This window comes from Meles meles, chromosome 7, assembly GCF_922984935.1.
Source record: "Meles meles chromosome 7, mMelMel3.1 paternal haplotype, whole genome shotgun sequence".
NCBI lineage: Eukaryota > Metazoa > Chordata > Mammalia > Carnivora > Mustelidae > Meles > Meles meles.
In genome coordinates, this window is record NC_060072.1 from 43,139,150 (window position 1) to 43,159,312 (window position 20,163).

Here is a 20,163-nt window from a genome sequence, read left to right on the forward strand (position 1 = left end):
TTCTTATCTAATCTTGGAATCTTATCTTGGAATCTCTGCCTTTTCTATTGGTGTTTGTATCATTTAAATTTGATATGATTATTTTTTAAAAATATTTTAGTTATTTATTTTGAGAGAGAGAGAGATAGTGAATGTGTGTGTGTGTGAAGGGGGGAGGGACAAAGGGAGAGAGAGAATCTCAAGCAGACTCCATGCTGAGTGTGGAGCCCAACATGGGTCTTGATCTCATGAATGTGATATCATGATCTGAGCTGAAATTGTCTAAAAGAGTCAGCAGGCACCTCTGATGTGATTATTGATATAGTTAGGTTTGAGGGTATCATCTTATTTATTCTAGTCATCTCCTCTATTCTTGTCTGTTCCCCTTTTTCTTTTTTCTGCCTTTCTTTGGATTAAGTGAATATTTTTTAAAATCTAATTTTACCTGCTTTGTTAATGCCTTTGCTATAACTAATTTTGTTATTTAAGTAGTTGGAGCCTATAGTATGAGTCTTTTACTTATCACAGTTGATTTAAATTATTGCACTTAACAGAGTAAAAGAGCCTTAATATACTTAGATTTTTCTCTTTTGGCCTTTATGCTAGAGTTATCACATATTTTAATTTTATATAGTTGTGACTCTCACAATGCATTGCTATTATCTTTGATTAAATAATTATCCTTGGAAGAGAATTAAATAATAAGAAAAGCATCCTATATATTCCTCATGTAATTAACATTCCCAGTGGTTTGAAAAAAATCTATTCTTTTAATTTTAAAATATATTTTCAAAAGATATAGAATTCTCAGTGGACAGTTTTTTTTCTTCCAGTATTTAAAGATATTGCTGTTTTCTCTCTGACATTATTTCTACTGAGAAATCTACTGTCATCCTTATCTTTGTCCCTCTGTATATAATGTGTCTCCAGAAGCTTTTAAGATTTTCTCATTATTACTCTTTTTGAATTTTTTTTTAAAGATTTTATTTATTTGAGAGAGAATGAGAGAGAGAGAGAGAGAGATAGCATGAGAGGGGTGAGGGTCAGAGGGAGAAGCAGACTCCCCTGCTGAGCAGGCAGTCCGATGCAGAATCACAGGACTCCAGGATCATGACCTGAGCCAAAGGCAATTGCTTAATCAACTGAGCCACCCAGGTGCTCCCTGAAATATTTTCTTTTTTTTTTTTTTAATATTTTATTTATTTGACAGAGAAAAATCACAACTAGGCAGAGAGGCAGGCAGAGAGAGAGGAGGAAGCAGGCTCCCTACTGAGCAGAGAGCCCGATGTGGGGCTCCATCCCAGGACTCTGGAATCATGACCTGAGCCTAAGGCAGAGGCTTTAACTCACTGGGCCACCCAGGCGCCCCTGAAATATTTTATTATAAGGTGAGTTGGTGCAGTTTTCTTGATGTTTCTTGTGTCTTCAGATTTGTTAGCCTTCTTGTTCTGTGAGTTTGTAATTTTCCTTAAGCTTGGAAAGTTTTGGGCCATATTTCTTAAAATATTTTTCTGGCTTTGCCTCTTCCAGGAAATCAATTCTACCTAAATTTATCTCACAGATAACAGTGCTCTTCTTATTTTTTTAGGATTCTTTTCCCTTATATATTCTATTTTGGATGGTAATAAGTAAGTGTTCAGTAGTTCTGCAATTTCTCTGGTATTTATAAAAACTGTACTTTGCCTGAAATTTTAAAGCTATGCATTTGTCATTTTTGTTTTTGTTACTGATTGAGAGGCAACCAAAGAAAATACAGAGATGTACACATTTGTAGTTCTCCATAGCCATTTTGGCATATCTCAGATCCTTTTTGCAAATTATGTATATTTTATTCTTTGCCTGTGTTTTTAACTTTTGTACATTTTTAAAAAAATTTTTGGTTGTTAAAAGAGTTGGACTATTACTGATTTTTATTTTCTTCCTTGTATAGATCTATTGGGCTTGGAGTTCCAGAATTTCATTTTTGGGGACTCCCATTAGGCTCATGTTGTATTTCCATTTAGATATGCAATTATCAGCAAGGCAATTAAAAATTATGTTATTCTTTTCTTAGAAGAAGGTGCATTTCACTGTCATTCTCAATCATTTACTCATCTCGATTATGTCAAATTAGAGAAGCATCTGCCAACCTATTTTGTGTTCCAAGTATTTAGATATTACTGGGGCATATTTTAAGTTAAACAGTTTTAAGTTAAACAGTTTCCATAATTTAAGTTAAACAGTTTCCATAATTTTCATTCTCAAATTTAAGAATTTCATAATAGGAATAATTTTTTATATAAGGTAATGTTCTCTCACCACCTTCTATTTTAATGTAATTTTTGAGTAGCGCTACAGAGAGAGACTTCAAATTTATTAAAAATATACTTGTCCCTTTAGTGTAAGGTTCGATTCTATTTTGGGAAAAATTCTTAACATGTATTTTAAGTTAAAATATTTTTAATAGCAAAATAACTTACGCAGGTCCATAGTTGCATATGAACATTGCAGCTTCTAATCCCTTAAATCCAGGACATACTGTTACTGCACAACCAACTTTATATGAATTGGCCCAAACTACCTACAAGGAAAAGAATTTTAAAATAAAATAGCAAAACAACTTGATACAAATAATGCATTATGGGAGCAGGTATAATCTTTGTCATGCTACCAAAAATGAATGCACATAACTATTTACTCTCTGTTTATTTTCTTAATTTTTAAATATTAATTTTAAAACAATTATTTTGTTAAGGTTATTTTCCTGAGGCCTATCCAAGTAGGTTTTCCTCACTGTTAATTCTCATAAATTGAAAGGAGGATATAACATAAAAACAAAATTATGTTTTTTTTCTAGATGACTTATGAAATGTATTTTAATTTCCTCCATAGGCATATTATATAAATGATATTAAAGTCAGACTATAAATGAAAATAATAAAAACTTTTATTTCTTTTTCTCAGAAAAATTTTACTTCATTTATGATCACATTTTAAATTTTGTGGTCTTAACCATATTCTTACCCTTGTTAAGTAAACAAGAGACGGATAAGGATAGAGATTAAGAACGTAATGAGTCTACTGCAAAACATACTTGCCACAGAGATGGTGTATCTTTATTTGTGTCTAGTTGCAAGGAATAGCAAAGTTACCAAAAGGAAGATGACTCCTATAGAAAACTAGACAGGGGAGAGAAAGAAAAGAGTGAAGAAGATTACTGTTTCTTTAATAATGGTAAGAAATGAGAGAAGAATAAGAGAGAAGAGTTTTGCTTTTAACCATGTGTGTGGTTTAAGAGATTGACATCAGTTCTGAGCTAGTTTCCTACTTAGTAGAGTGAAGTTAAGCTTGATTCTTAAAAGATCCTTTTCCTTTTGGATGTTTCAAAAAGTTAATATGCCATACAACTGCAAGTATATATATTTTCCAAGAAATCCTGTTTTAAAATTTGGTTCATGAGTATATGGCTACTCCATGAAATTCAATTTGCTTAATATATCTAGGTTATTATTCTGTTTTGGCTTTGAGAATGGTAAAAGTAAATATTGACTATGTGTAGGTTTTAAATGTATTACTTTCATTAAAGGGACTGGATGTGACAACATGAACATTGGTTGTAACTTCAATATGAATGTCAGCAAATAGTAAAGGCAGGAAATTTTTAGCTCATTTTGTTTAGAACATTAAGCAAGATGTAGTTGCTGAACAAGTAGAAAGAATGAACTCATTCCTAATTATTTAAGTATATGTGTAAATTAGCCAGTGTGAAGTGCGCTTACAATTTTGATGTTGCAATGATAGCGGAGAAGGAGTATTTGGAAACAGGTTCCTTTTGACTTGAAGCAAAAGAAAGACGAAGGATTATATAAAGGCTTTTGAATTAGTCTTGATGTCATATTAGGAATATTACATTCTGCTTGTTATCAGTACACCTAACATTTGAATTCCATTCTTTTGATTTTCCTAGCAGTAGCCAAACCATATTCTTTGCAGACATCTATCCTGAGAAGGGTTTCCAGATTTATAGTGTCCTGTTGTTGGGCAAGGAATGAATAGAAGGGGAGCATGGAAGTTGCTAATCTCTTTGTTCAGGACTCCTCTGATAAAAAAGGCCTTGCTTTAAGTCACTATATATTAATACATCTTATACAGATGAGTAAGTTTGGAGAAGAAAGTCCTTTTAATTGCTTAAATTGAGCTTCCTAGGAGTTCCTTAAATTGAGTGCCATTTTTAAGACTGGTTTAGCTTAAAAACAACTTTGACTTCTCAGCCAAAATTCCCACCAAAATAATGAGAATACTTGGGAAAATAATGTGAAATAAAGTTACAGGACATCAGTATCTTGAAAAGGATAATGCCCTTTGTGAGTTGAGGGTAAAGGATCCGGCTGTACAATTGTCCCAGATTATTGCTTTGAGAAAGTTTTTATGCCATGGCTGGGCGGGGTGAGGCCGGGAGGAAGCATCTGGGGAAACCAGCAGATGCTTCATGGATTCACACAGTTGAGAGGCATAGCTGAGAGTTTGGGGAGACCAACGAGGCAGGAGTTTAGAGAATACAGTAGTGGGGAGGTGAAAATTTCACTGTGATACAACTGTAGAGACCTACAGAAAGTCATCATCATCAATTCAGCAGAGCATTAGTCAGAATGTATGTGAAGAAACTACCCGAGACCTGGGAAAGAACCACCTATAAAAACTAGAGGAAGGATGTGAAGACTTAAACAGATCCAGGATTCGAGGCTGTTCCTACTAGCCACACTGGAAAATACCAATTTCTGGGGCATTGGTAGAGTATGCACAAGATCTTGCTTTATAAGAACCAAAAAGATTTTAAAAAATTTAGGTAATATAACTGTATCCCAGAAGACAGTTCAAGAATATTTAGGGATATATAAATAAATCCAGCATTCAACAAAACAAAATTTATAAATTTGGGAATATAATAAATTTACCCAGCAGCATGATAAGAAGCAAGAAAATATGGACCATATGGACCGTAAAGAAGAGGGAAAATCAGTCCATTGAAACTAACCCACAACTAACCTAGATGCTAGAATTAGGAAGGAAAAAATCAAAATAATGATTATAACTGTATTCCAAATGATTAAAATCCTAGATGAAAGATTAAACATACAGGATACAGTTATTTATTAATTAATGAACTTAAAAATAAAGCATTTATTTTAAATGAATGTGAATTTAGTCACAGAAGAAAAAAATCAGGAAAAGAGAGAAGAGAACATCAGTCAACTATGGAAAACTTCAAGTGGCCTTCTGCACGAGTAACAACTCTGGGAAGGGAGTAGCAAGTGAGAATGACAGAAATATTTGAAGAAATAATGGCAAACGTTTCTCAACATTTGATTTAAATTGTAGACCCACAGTCCCAAGAAGCTCAGTAAACTGCAGCAGAAGAAACATGAAGAGAACTGCAGTGCATTATTATGAAATTGCTCACAACTTGTAATAAAGGAAGAATCGTAAAAGAGCAAAAGACACATGAAGTACAAAGGAATAAAGAAAAGATTATAGTAGATTTCTTGTTGGAAACAAAGCAGATGAGATGAGACTTTAAAAATCTTACTCTGCTGTGACATGACAGCGGAGTAAGATTTTTAAAGTCCAGAAAAACAAGACCAACAAACCAACCCCAAATTCCAGTATATAGAAATCTATTCTCAGTATAAACTATCTTCCAAATGAAAGTGCTTTTTCATATATTTTTTATTTTTTTATTTTTAATTTTTTTTAAAGATTTTATTTATTTATTTGACAGAGATCACAAGTAGACAGAGAGGCAGGCAGAGAGAGAGAGAAGCAGGCTCCCTGCTGAGCAGAGAGCCCGATGTGGGACTCGATCCCAGGACCCTGAGATCATGACCTGAGCCGAAGGCAGCAGCTTAACCCACTGAGCCAGCCAGGTGCCCCTGAAAGTGCTTTTTTAGATACTCAAAGGAAACTCGAAAGAAAATGCTTAAAAATTTGTCTTTTGTTAAAAGGTGCATAAATAAGAACTAATCAACAGAATGTGAAATATTTACCTGTGTATAATGGCCACAAACTTTGGAACATGATAGGTTATCATAATCATAAAATGCAGTTTCATTAAACCAAGCAGTAACAGCAGATTTTGTTGAAAATATGCGTAATCCACCGAACCAGATATTTTCTCCAACAAATTTGTAATTTGGATAGCATCCATATGGTATTGATAAACAGGAGTTGTGTTCAAATCTGCACGTGTTTGCCCATGCTTTAGCAACCTTTGCTAAACCATCATCCCAACTCTGAAAGATAAAACAATTTAAATTGAATTGTGCATATTTGCTTGGATTAAAGCTATTCTAATGATTGCTATCCAATTTTGTTTAAATTTGTTTTAATGAAATATATATTTTTTTGTATTATGTTTACAGTTAGTCATTTTTTTTAGTCTACTTCAGAAACATTTAGTACCCACTCTATGACAGTTTATCTGAATTTCCAATACCTTGCAGATGGCCTAGCACACTAGAGGCACTCAACAAATACATTCGAATGTGATTTAAATTAAGTCAAGTGTTCACAGTCTAGTAATTCAGGTCATGCGAATATACTATAAGTGCAAGAGAAGTACCCATTTGTAAGTAAAAAGGGAAAATGCCTCTTGGCACACAGGAATAGAATTTCCTTAATTTGATTGAGAATATCTACCCAAACCAGAACACAAACAAAAAACACTATTAACAGGTACCAATATAATGGTGAAATATTGAAAGCTTTCCCCCAAGATTGGGAAACAAGATGTCTCATTATTTCTATTTAAAATAATACAGGAAGTTAGGTGGTGTAATAAAATATGTGAGCTATAAATACATAAGAAAAAAGACATAAAATGTAAAATGACTGGAATCTAGCATTGTTCATAGATAACAAGACTAGGTATATAGAAAATTCAAAGGAACACACAAATAAAACTACAGGAAAAAAGTGAAATTATCAGTTTCCAGATATCAGGAAAATATACAAAATTGTTTCCATGTATATTTCAGAAACAAATAATTTCAATGATAACAAATATACAAGAATAAATCCAATAAATTATATAAAAAATCTCTACCCTAAAAAGGTACAAAGCATCACTAAGATTGATTTGTAAAGACTTAAATGGATAGATGTAAAATATTTATGAACTGGAAGATTTAATATTGGTAAAGGATTGGATATTGATAATTTCAATCTTGGTTAATATTCCACAGGTCCTTCATAAAAATGTGTATTACTTAGTTGCTGAGTGGAGTGTTCTATAAATGTAGTTAGATTCTAGTTGGTTAATGGTATTAAGTTCTTCTTGCTGATTTTCTGTCTGCTTCTTGAGCAGACTGTTGAAATATCCCTTTGTAATTGAATACTTTTCTATTTCTTCTTTCAGTTCTACTGGTTTTCCTTCCTATATTCTAAAGGTCTGTTGTTTGGGACATAGGATGTTTTTATTAAAATTTCTTTGATGGATTGATTGTTATATCATTATGTAATATTGTTCTGTTTTTCTTTGCTCTGAAATCTACTGTATCTGATATTAATAAAGCCACTCCTGCTTGCTTTTGATTAACTTTTGTATGACATGTCTTTCTCTAACCTTTTGCTTTCAATCTACCTATATCATTATATTTGAAGTGGTTATAGCATAGTTTGCTCATTTTTTTTCTTTTAAATTCATTCTGATATTGTTTTTTTTTTAAGATTTTATTTATTTATTTGACAGACAGATCACAAGTAGGCAGAGAAGCAGGCAGAGAGAGAGGGGAAAGCAGGCTCCCTGCTGAAGAGAGAGCCTGGTGTGGGGCTCAATCCCAGGACCCTGGGATCATGACCTGAGCAGAAGGCAGAGACTTTAACCCACTGAGACACCCAGGCACTCCTATTCTGATATTGTTTTTAAATTGATGTGATTTATACCATTTACATTTAATGCACTTATTGATAGGTTAAAGCAAAAATCCTACCATTTTATTGCTTATTTTTATTATCCCTTTTTTCTTTTTTAAAAAGATTTTATTTATTCATTTGAGAGAGAGAGAATGAGAGAGAGAGCATGAGAGGAGAGAGGTCAGCAGGAGAAAAAGACTCCCCACTGAGCAGGGAGCCTGATGTAGGACTCAATACTGGGACTTCAGCAGCATGCCCCGAGGTGCTCAGTTGCTTAACCAACTGAGGTGAAAGCAGTTGCTTAACCATCTGAGCCACCCAGGCCCTCTCTCTCTTTGTTTTTCATTTCACTTTTCCTGCCTTCCTGCGAGCTTCTTGAAAACTATTTAGGATTCTACTTTGATTTACCCATAGTGTTTTTTTAGTGTGTGTGTGTGTGTGTGTGTGTGTGTGTTTTAGTGGTTGTTATAGATAGTACATAATTTATATAACTTGTTGCAAACTACTGGTGTCAGCATTTTACCAGTTTGACCAAAGTATAGAAATATTACTTCCATCTATGTTCCTTTACCACTCACTCCACCAATATTAATTGCTTTAAATATTTCTTATACATATTTTAAGAACCGTGTCAAACAGTATTATAAAATAAAAAATTCGACATAATTTAGAAAACATAATGGAAGAACACTTTGTTATATTTACCCATATATATATATTTTAAAAGATTTTATTTATTTATTTGACAGAGAGAGGAAGAGAGATCACAAGTAGGCAGAGAGGCAAGCGGAGAGAGAAGGGGAAGCAGGCTTCCCCCTGAGCAGAGAGCCCAATGCAGGGCTTGATCCCAGGACCCTGAGATCATGACTTGAGCTGAAGGCAGAGGCTTAACCCACTGAGCCACCCAGGTGCCCCTGTATTCCCCCATATTTTTACTTTTTGCCTTGCTCTTTCTTCATCCCTGATATTCTGAGAGTCTTGTTCCATCATTGTCTTAGTGTTTGAAGAACTTTTCTTAGCTATTCTTTTAGAGTGGGCCTGCTTATGACAACTTATTTTATTTTATTTTTTAAAAGATTTTATTTATTTATTTACAGACAGAGATCACAAGTAGGCAGAGAGGCAGGCAGAGATACCAGGAGCCCCATGACAACTTATTTTAGTTGAATCTAAAGATTTTAGACTGAATCTAAAGATTCAACTAAAATTTAATTTCATCTTAATCCCTGAAATATATTTTCTTTGGGTAGGATTTTTGATTGATTATTCTTTGAAATTAAAATTGATAATGTTGTGCTCCTTCTGTTGGGCTTCTGTGGATTTGGATGAAAAATTTGATGACATTGAAATTGTTGTTTTCTCCTAACTCCTCTTAATACCTGTGAGAATCCTAGTCTTTCACCTGAATCATTGGAAGTTTTCTTCATTTTAAAAGCAAAAAAAAAAAAAAAACAAAAAAAAACCAAGCTTAAATCTGGTATATATTTTATTTGTATATTTGTTAAGATTTTATTTATTTATTTGAGAGAGAGCACTCAAAGTGGGGGGCAGAGAAAGAGGAAGAGAGTCTCAAAGCTGACTCCATGCTCAGAGTGAAGCCCAACACAAGGCTCCATCACATGACCCGAGATCATGACTTGAGCTGAAACCAAAAGTCAGACACTTAAACAACTGAGCACCCATATATACTTAAATCTGGTATACATTAAAAATATGTATATTAGTTAAAACATAGTTCTAATTGGGAGGGGGATGAGGGGATGTATTAGCCCAGAGATGGGTATTAAGAAGGGCACGTGTTGTAATGAGCACTGGGTGTTATATGCAAATAATGAGTCATGGAACACAACATCAAAAACTAATAAGATACTGTATTGTGACTAATATAATAAAACAAAACAAAACATAGTATTCATGTAGAATAGCTTGTACCAAATCAGCCCTTCTCCAAAGTATGGTACAAGAGGAAATTACTCTCTCATTCTAATTAAGACTTAGTCTTTTTTTTTTTTTTTTAAAGATTTATCCATTTGATAGATAGAGACCACAAGTAGGCAGAGAGGCAGACAGAAAGAGAGAGAGGAGGAAGCAGGCCCCCCGCCAAGCAGAGAGCCCAATGCGGGGCTCGATCCCAGGACCCTGAGAACATGACCCGAGCTGAAGGCAGAGGCTTTAACCCGCTGAGCCACCCAGGCGCCCCAAGACTTAGTCTTAATATTACGAATGGTGAACAGAGTGGCTTTAAAATAGTAGGAATTAATACCTGATGGCTAAGGAATTATATGCATTTAAAACATGTATTTCAAGCCAGTTCAAACACACATGATATGTATAATTATCTAGGTGTATGTATAATTTAAAGAATCTATTTGCATCTTAGAATGCGAGGGACCATATAAAGCTCATTTTTTCCCCTAATTGAATAACATAATAACATCTTTCTAGAAAAAAGTATTTTAATGTCCCCTTAGATCTGGCAATACTTTCACCTAACACTTAATTGCTATTAAGTCTTTAGCTGTTCAGGAAAAATTTTATCGAGTAATATTCTGCCTTAACTTATTAATAGAAGAATTTGATATTCTTATAGACATAATTTTTAAAGAGCCCAACCACCTGTCTTCTGCCTGACCTAAACCTCCAGTACACTCTGCAAACATTTTTTTAAAAGATTTTATTTATTTGAAAGACAAAGATCACAAGTAGGCAGAGAGGCAGGCAGAGAGAGAGGGGGAAGCAGGATCCCTGTTGAGCAGAGAGCCCAATGCGGGGCTCGATCCCAGGACCCTGGGGTCATGACTGAATCGAAGGCAGAGGCTTTAACCCACTGAGCCACCCAGGTGCCCTTCTGCAAGCATTTCTGATAAAAAATCCTTATATTATGAATTACATCCATATCACCGAAGCTCCTCTACATGAAGAGGAATAAGAAAACCTGCTAAGAAATTCTTCAAAATATATACTAAAAACAAAGAGAATTGTAATGGTTTCATGTGATGGAGAGTTTTTGCACAATCTTTAAAAAAAATCCTTATATAATCATGATGCTTCTACTTGTGCTATGTATGGCAAGAAGCAGTATATCATGCATAGTGTTGAGGGCAGGAGAATGCTGGGATATGTCAGTATGCTACTGCAGAATTTATGTTATATATGGATAATATAAAAAGAATGATGGTGAGTAATAAAAATAGTATAACTGTCAATGTTCAAAATTCCTAAAAGGATTATAAGAAATGATGCAAATAACAAAAATAATACTGAAATCAGATTTATTGAGGTATTATTGATACAGAAAGAACTTTACATATTTAATGTGCACAATTTGATGAGTTCAGACATATGCAAACACCCATGATAACATCACCGTAATCCAGGTAATAGATATGACCAACACCTCCTAGAATTTCCTTATGTCCCCTTGGTGTTGTTTCTGTGTTAAGAGTATTTAACATGAGATCTACCTTCTTCAAGTGCCCCATACCATATTGTAAACTATAGGCACTATGCTATAAGGCAGATCTCTAGAACTTATTCATCTTACATAACTGAAACTTTATACCCTTTGAGTAATAATTCCCCATTCCCCAATACCCCTACCGTATCACCTCCCAGCCCCTGACAAGCACTATTGAATTTTCTGCTTCTATGAATTTGACTACTTTAGATACCTCAAATGTGGAATCATGCAGCAGCATCTGTCCTTCTGTGACTGACTTATTGCACAGATGGCAAAATTGCAAAATTTCCTTTTCTTAAGGCAAAATAATATCCCATTGCACGTATATGCCACATTTTTCTTCCCCAGTCATGTTGATGGATCCTTGGATTGTTTCTGTATCTAGTGCTGCACTGAACATCGAAGTGTAGATATCTCTTCAAGATCCTGATTTCAGTTTTTTGAGGTATATACCTAGAAGTGGAATTTCTGGATTTTATGGTAGTTCTAGTACAATTTCTTGGGTACTCTCCATATTGTTTCCCATAGCTGCAGCACAATTTTACATACCCACCATCAGTGTACAGTGTTTCCAGTTTCTCTACAACCTCACCAACACTTGCTACATTAAAATTTATTTGTGTTATTATTAGTCACTGCTACCAAAATAAACATTTGCAATTAAGAACAGCAATCTGGGAGCGCCTGGGTGGCTCAGTAGGTTAAAGCCTTTGCCTTTGGCTCAGGTCATGATTCCAGGGTCCTGGTATTGAGCCCCACATCGGGCTCTCTGCTCAGCATGGAGTCTGCTTCCTCCTCTCTCTGCCTCTCTGCTACTTGTGATCTCTGTCTGTCAAATAAATAATAAATAAATAAATAAAATATTTAAAAAAAAACAACCCAACAATCTGAAATAAAAGTCATATTAATTCAATAAAAATATGGGGAAGAAATGAGAAGAAAATAAAATGATGCTAAACCTCTTACTTTAGAATAGCAAGAGAATCAGTAAATACTTATTCTTCAAATTGGTAAAGCAATTATCCAATGAATGACTTTGGGAACTCTTGTCATACTGCCTGTCAATGATCTAGCTGGGGTAGGGAGCTCCCCCTTTGTACTCCCAAGAGAGGTTGAATCCTAATTCACCTTTTCTACAACCTGTGTCAGTAAAGAATTAAACTTTGTTAAGCCATTGACATTTCAGGATTTATTTTATACCACAGCCTAGCTTAACCTAGCCTCATAAAACTTAGTGCTAGAAGTAGAGTGAAGCCATAATAAAAATCTAAACTCAAACCACCCTGAGACCTAGGTAAGAAGGATCCCTGCTCTGGGCCCAGATTTTATAGCACATCACATATTACCCTCCTCCCCCCCTACACACATGATGTATTATAAAATGATCACTAGATGGACATGAACACCAGAATGGTGAATAATTTTTTATTTATAAAAATATACAAGAAGACTTAAACTAAAAAATATTTTTAAAAATACTTAAAATTGTAATTCACCCATTATAACTTTGCCTTTTAATTTTAATAGAGTTTTGATTATTTCAGAAGAAATGAAAATTTGGTTACTGATAACATCAGTGAAAATGATCAAAATTATTCTGATCTAATCCAGATCTGAACAAGTTAGATGAAATCCCTGAAACCACACAATCTTTACACAATTAAAGATTTAATTATTGAGCAAACAATGAGACTGTAGGCTTCCATTTTTATTCGTCCTTTTGCCCACAAAGGATGGTAAGCTTGTCTGAATCATATGGGGAATTTAATAGTTAGCTGTCAAACAGTGACACAGCTTATGTCATGGGCAGGAATCCATCTGATTCAGGGCCAAAAGATCTGAAAAAATGTGATCTATAACTCAGGAGGGAGACCATGAGTCCATCGAACTTGAAGCTCAAAGCAGAGAGTGGAAAACAAAGCAATAGTGTTTGTTGGTTGTAGTGTATGTTCAACAAAATTATTTTATGAGTAAAATAACTACTAGTTTGGAAGCAGAAATAAAAGCCAGAATCAAGAAATGTGGGGCTTTTGGGGTACCTGGGTAGCTCAGTTAAATGTCTGCCTTCAGTTCAGGTCATATTCCCAGGGTTCTGGAATTGAGCCCCTCATCAGGCTCCCTGCTCAGCAAGGAGTCTCATCTCTCTCTTCCTCTGCCTGCTGCTTCCCTGCTTGTGCTCTCTCTCTATCTCTCAAATAAATAGATAAAGTCTTAAAAAAAAAAAAAAGAAATGTGGGGCTTTTGAGACTTGGAAAAGAAACTGCTTTTATGTAGTATATAATAAGATATGAGATATTAAAAAGTCTTTGAGACACATGTTCTAAATCTTTCATGTGATTAGAAAAGCTCTGGACAGAGATGAAGTATAGGACTCCAAGGAAATCTTCTTAATTGATTAAAAAGTGCCACAGCAAATGAACAGATTAGAGCGTATCCATTTCCCCAAAACTCATGTTTCAAGAAAACTAGCATTAAGCTGAACAAGATAAGTGCCATGGTGACAAAAACTAAGAAAAGACTTGAAAATTTCTTTAACTGGTCTTTAAGTGTGGGTATTGGTATTTGGAACTGGTTGGAGACATACAGGTGTAAGACCGTCCGAGTTTTTGAGACACATATATTTCCAAAGATACCAGAAACCTGTTATAAAAAAAAAACCTGTGAATGTTGGGTACTTTAAACGACCATGGACAGAAAGCAACATGGAAAGGCTCTGGCTCAAAGATGGCGTATTTCCCAATACCCAATTCAAGTTGGCCAAGGAGGATGACAGACGAAGAACAATTTAGAAGGAGAAGACAGGTGCCACAGAAAATAACGAACAAAGGAACTCCTGCCTCCTCCAGTCAAAAAAAAAATTCTGGACCCCAGTATAGTAGGTCTTCATACCCTTTCCTATCTAAAGATTGCAGAATCATTCTGAACCAATGATTACTGTGTGGCTCCCATTCTCCCACATTCTGAATAGGTGTGTTTGGTGCAGTGGTCTTGTCTTGTGTTGCTGTTGAATATTGTTTGTGTGGAGGACAGACATAGTCACTAGGCCAAGAGTATCCACAACCAACCTTGTTGGGTTTTGCCTACCACTCAGAGATATTAAGACTTTGCTTCAGTAACTGAATGAGACATCGGACTTTATCCTTTGGTGGAGGCCTAGAATTGTTCTGTTTCTGGGAGGGAAGGATAAATAAATAAATAAATAAATAATAAATAAATAAATAAATAAGTACCTGATGACCATAAAAGCAGTTTGTGCTTGAGACATTTAATGTAACCACGTTAGGGTTATCAGACTAATTCTGGCCAGAGGGATAGGAGTGGGAACGACATGTATCACCTTCAGGTCTGATTATACAAATACCTACATAATCTTCTAGTTTTCTCAATGGTGACTCTGAAAAACATGTGTTGGCATGATGGAACCAAGATATAAACAGCTGATGGCATTGCATGAAGAAGAGGGGAAGTGGAGAATGGTCCAACCAGTATTGGGCTTTATGTGAGGGATACACTAAACCTATATTCTTTAAAGATTAATGCTAAGTGAAATGAGTTGATAGTGAAAGACAAATACTATATGATCTCACTTATATGTGGAATCTAAATTAAAAAACTCATAGATACAGAGAACATATTGGTGGTTGGTGGAGATGGGGGTGGGTGAAATTGGTGAAGGAGGTCAAAAGGTGCGAACTTCCAGGTTTAAGGCAAATAAGTTCTGGGGATGTATATTAAAGCATAATGATGTGACTATACCTAACCATACTGTACTATATATTTGAAAGTTGCTAAGCAATTAGATCTTAAACATTCTGATCATAAGAAAAAGAAATTGTAACTGTGAGATAATGGATGTTAACTAAACTTGTAATCATTTCACCATATATTCATATATCAAATCATGTTGTACACTTTAATACAATGTTATACATCAATAAAAAAGTAAAAAAAAAAAGGCCTGCAAGCTTTCAGGGTTTATTTGTTAACATAACATCATAGTCTACTATTTTCTGATAAATATAGAAAAATTTTTTTTTAAGTTTAAGTAATAATTTCTGTATCCAATGTGGGGCTTGAACTAATAACCCCAAGATTATCAGCCACATGCTCTACCAACTGAGCCAGCCAGGTGTCTCCTGATAAATATAGAAATTGACATGAGAAATGAGGTGCTTAGTTTTTCTGGGTGACCAGGAGTAGAAGACAGGAGAATCTCCTGTTGAAGATTTAGCCCACAGTTAACACTTCTGTTTCGGCAGGATGGAGTTGCCAAGACCAGATTTACCTTCCAACTTGAAAAAAACTGTGCAAAAGTGGATGTCAGCAGGCATAACACCAGGCAAAAAAAGCCAGTGCCCCTGAGAGTAGGGAAACTAAAAATGTAATCCTCATGTTAGTGCTGTGAGAGAATTTTCAGGCCATAAAGAAGTACCAGGAAGGAGAGACCTGCGTGGAGAGAGAATTCCAAAGATATTCAGAGGGTCCTGCTTGAGTATTTAGCAGAGTACTGATAAGCCCATGTATTTGAGGAACCTATCCATGGTCAGAGAAATTGCTCAAAAAGGCAAGAGAAATATTACCTAATGCTCACTCAGTCTTGGGAATAGTGCCTCTTTTCACTAGCCAGACTGGAAAACCTCATAATTTTGGGAATTGTGTAGAGTACTCAGAAGGAACTTGGCTTCAGTGTGGGAGATATTTATTCCTACCCCAAACCATTGATTTTTTCCTGCCCAACAAATCTTAAAAACAAGGCTCAAGTGGATCAAAATGCCAGGTAACATGAATACATGACAGGAAAAAAGTCCAGAGTATTTACAGAAATACAAAAATAACCATCACCCAACAAAGTAAAATTAGCAATATCTGGCATCTGAGGAGAAATTATCTGCAGGGGCACCTGGGTGACTCAGTGGGTTAAGCCTCTGCCTTCGGTTCAGGTCATGATCCCAAGGGTCCTAGGATCGAACCCCTGCAGCGGGCTCTCTGCTCAGCAGGGAGCCTGCTTCCCACCTCCCACTCCCCCACCCACCCCCCCACCCCCCCCCGCCTATCTCTCTGCCTACTTATGATCTCTGTCTGTCAAATAAATAAAAAAAACCTTAAAAAAAAAGAAAAGAAGAAATTATCTGCATACAGATATGCAAGAAAATACAACAAACTCCAAATGAGAAGAAAAATCAATTAATGAAAATCAAACCAGGACTGACACAGATGTTCAAATTAGTAGGGAAAGCAAGACTGAGAAAAAAAAATAATGAAAAGAGCATCAGTGAACTGTGAAAAACTTCAAATGGTATAATGTACATGTAATTGGAGTCTCTAATATTTTAGTGGAAAACAGCTCAAATTTTTCTCTTTTGGTTAAAATCTGAAGATTCAAAAAGTTCAGTGGACCCCTGGAAACATGAACAATGTGATACCAGGGCACATCAGATTGCTCCAAATCAAGGATAAAGAGAAATTCTTAAAAGCCACCACAGGAAAAATGCATATGATATATATGGGAACCAAGAAAATGGTCCAGCAGATTTCTCATCACAAATAATGTGTGAGAAGATAGAAGACACTGTGGTAATATCTTTAAAGTTCAGTTTAGAATTCTACACATAGTGATAATATCTAGCAAAAATTAAGGAGATTGAAAGGTATCTAAAGATACAAATTTCCAGTTATAAATTAAGTGCTATCCATATAATGTACAACATGGTTGATGAGAATGAAAACCAAAGAAATGCAGATAAAATTAAATTTCCTTACAACCTGCAGCCTATTGATGAATATTTGAGACAGAGTATGACATTCCTCAAAAAAACTCACAACTGTTTTATGTTTTTTTTTTTTTTAAGATTTTATTTATTTGAGAGAGAGAGAGAGAGAGAGCGCACACACAAGCTGGGGGAGGAACAGAGGTAGAGGCAGAAGCAGGCTCCCTGATGATCAGGGAGCTGCTACCTGGGGCTCAATCCCATGACCCTGAGATCAGGACCTGAACAGAAGGCAGAAGACTGAGCCACCCAGGTGCCCCACTCACAACAGTTTTAATGGTCATGCTTTGAGGGAGGCAAAAAGTAACTTTAGCTTGACAATAGCTAGACCTCCAGGATCCTGTAAATCCTCTTTAACATATGCAAACCCTATTGGAAACTTCCTTTGTCTTTAGCCCCCTCCCCCAATTTAGAAGTATAAAATCCATTGCTCCTCACAATCCCAGTGCGGCTTTTTCTGCCCATGGGTCTGGCTTTATGCTTTAATAAAAACTCCTTTTTGCCCTGAAAATATTTCAAGATTTCTTTCTTGACCCACATCACATCAATGATGATTATGACTAACCCTGCTATATGGTATATAGGGAAGTTGTTAACGGAGTAAATCCTAGAAGTTCTCATCACAAGGAGAATTTTTTATTCTTTTTTCATTCTTTTCTTTTGGTAATTGTCTATATGAGAAGATAGACGTTAACTGAACCTACTGTGACAATCATTTCACAATATATGTAAAGCAAACCCTCGTGCTGTATGCCTTACATTTATACCATGATGTATGTCAGTTATTTTTCAGTTCAACTGGAAAAAATATACAGTTAATAAAATTGCATGATAGAGAAAAGAGTAAGGAGAAACAAAGATTTTTATAATATACAAAATTGATGGGATTAAAACCAACAGACTAAAGTATAAGTTAATGTCATTTAGGCAGAAGGAAAATGATACCAGGTGGAAATATGGATATGCACAAAGAAATGAAGAGCACCAGAAAAGGTAAAGGACAAAAATAACAAAAGCTTCTACACATTTACAAACAAACAAGGTAAATGCAAACAAGGATTGTTTCCATTCATGTCTTCTCCACCCTGGTGTTTTCTTCACTCTCCTTCAGCTAGTTATTTAAATTTAAATTAATATTATGTATATCCTTTTATTGCTTCCTTTGGAGAACATAGCATCTATAGGTGTTTACACAGAATGTGTGTATGTATATTTACACACATATGTGCCTATGTACATGTGCATATATTTACATACATGTATAGGATGTATATATTTACATATACACACAAATATATGGGTACATGTATTTAAATAGCATTTTAATGATATAAGATAGTCCTTAAAAAAGATATTCAAATAAATATAAAGGAAATGCTGTATAGCAAATCCATGTCATTGACCACGTTAACCTATTGAATATTAAAGTACATATTACATATTAAAATATTTTAACAATTCTGCATTAAAGAGATTAGTTTATTTTTGTTTAATCCAGTGTTTCCCAAACATTGTTGAAATCTCTTTCCCCTCAAAAAATGCTTTCCCATGCAGCAGAATAGTGGAGTTTTGAACCTTAGTGTCGGAGTTGTGATTTTATAATACTTTCATTTTATTTTCTGTTGGATAGAGAGGAAGAAAGCTGAAATAGATATGTTTTACAATGTAGCAACATCTGCATAGCACATAAACAAAACTATGCTGTCAACATTTATGTTTATAATTTCATAATGATATATCTACAAGCAAGAAAAATGCATGAGAAATTCCTCGTGATAAATTTATAGTCAAGCATTTATTTAAAAATTATGAATTCTATGGATTATTTTAATAGTCCAGTGTTTTCATGGTCATTCTTCAGTAGAGTACTCTTTTTGGTTTAATGTCTATATGATGGAAGTCTGCAAAAGACACCATCAGTTCAATGTTTTTGGAATCAAACTTCACATATTTATTATTTTTCATGGAAATGGCAATCTAATATTATTCAAGTGTTGATTTCATTATTTACATCCTTGCAGAACATTTCTTAAAAATGAATATTACACATGTAGTACTGTTTCAACAACCTAGGGTTCATAAAATGTAAAAACAAGTAAGTGACAAGAGAATCTCCATCACTGTGCTATTCCTTTTATATGAAGTATCTTGGTTTTGTGGTTTGGGAAGTGCTAGCCAAAATATAGGGGCGAGTTCGGAAAGTTGTGAGAAATTGCAAAGTACATTTATTAAGCCTTAGTGATGAAATCCAAGCAACTCCCAGACACCACCCTTCCCGGACCCCCCACCCCCACCCCCATCCTTCTCCCCGCCCCCCCAGCCCCCCACTAAAGGGGGCTAAGCTTTGGCAATATACAGCTTCAGGTTTTCCTTTTTCGTCCACTCCTATCACTATCCGGGAGGATAACCCAGCTAAGACATGATTGTTAATTGCCTGGTGAAAGCCCAGACTGAATTCATATAAATGACTCCATCAGATTTATTGCCCAGAGATACCTTAGGATGAACCAGAGAAAAAAAGATCCCAGACCCGTTCTTTCTCACCATGTGTTTCATGTCAGCCGCGGGGGGCCACACTTTGCCTCGCAGCTCGTTATGAGACTCCACACACTCGTCTTTGAAATGCTGGTCTGTGATAGCAGGGACTTTAGCAGACGATTTACTGGCTACCAGACAGAGACCTAAAGTCCACAAGCAACTCAGTTTTTTCCTCAGAACCATGGTGAGATGCAAAGGATGCTCTGAATGTGTGGACAGTAAAGGCTAGGCCAGCCTGTCATCCTTGGCCCCTGGGGACCACGTTCTCTACAGGCTCCATCCTTCTGCACAAGCTTGAGCTCAAGGAGCTCAGGGCACTGATGCTCTGCAGGTTGCCCCGAGAGGGCGGGGCCAGAACCCTAGGCAAGACAAAGAGCGGGATTATCCCATCACAAAGTCCTGGGATTCAGAAAAGCGTGAGTCGTCCTCTGGTGCAGTTTTAACCATCCAGGGCGCTTTCTGTGGACCCAATCCAGGATCACTACCGCGGGCCCCTAAATTGCTATCCAGATCAGACGTAGGGCACAG

General features: G+C 35.6%; 1 protein-coding gene across 1 annotated transcript in view; it reads right to left on the reverse strand.

The window, feature by feature from the left end:
- The window catches only part of GLIPR1L1 (GLIPR1 like 1), a 30,557-nt gene extending 10,739 nt beyond the window's left edge, over positions 1-19,818 (reverse strand). The window contains exons 1-3 of the mRNA XM_046010717.1: positions 19,642-19,818; positions 6,003-6,248; positions 2,439-2,539 (exon numbers count right to left, since the gene is read on the reverse strand). Coding sequence (XP_045866673.1) covers positions 2,439-2,539; positions 6,003-6,248; positions 19,642-19,818 — 524 coding nt within the window. The remainder of the gene's footprint in view (positions 1-2,438; positions 2,540-6,002; positions 6,249-19,641) is intronic.
- Positions 19,819-20,163: the final 345 nt, after the last annotated feature.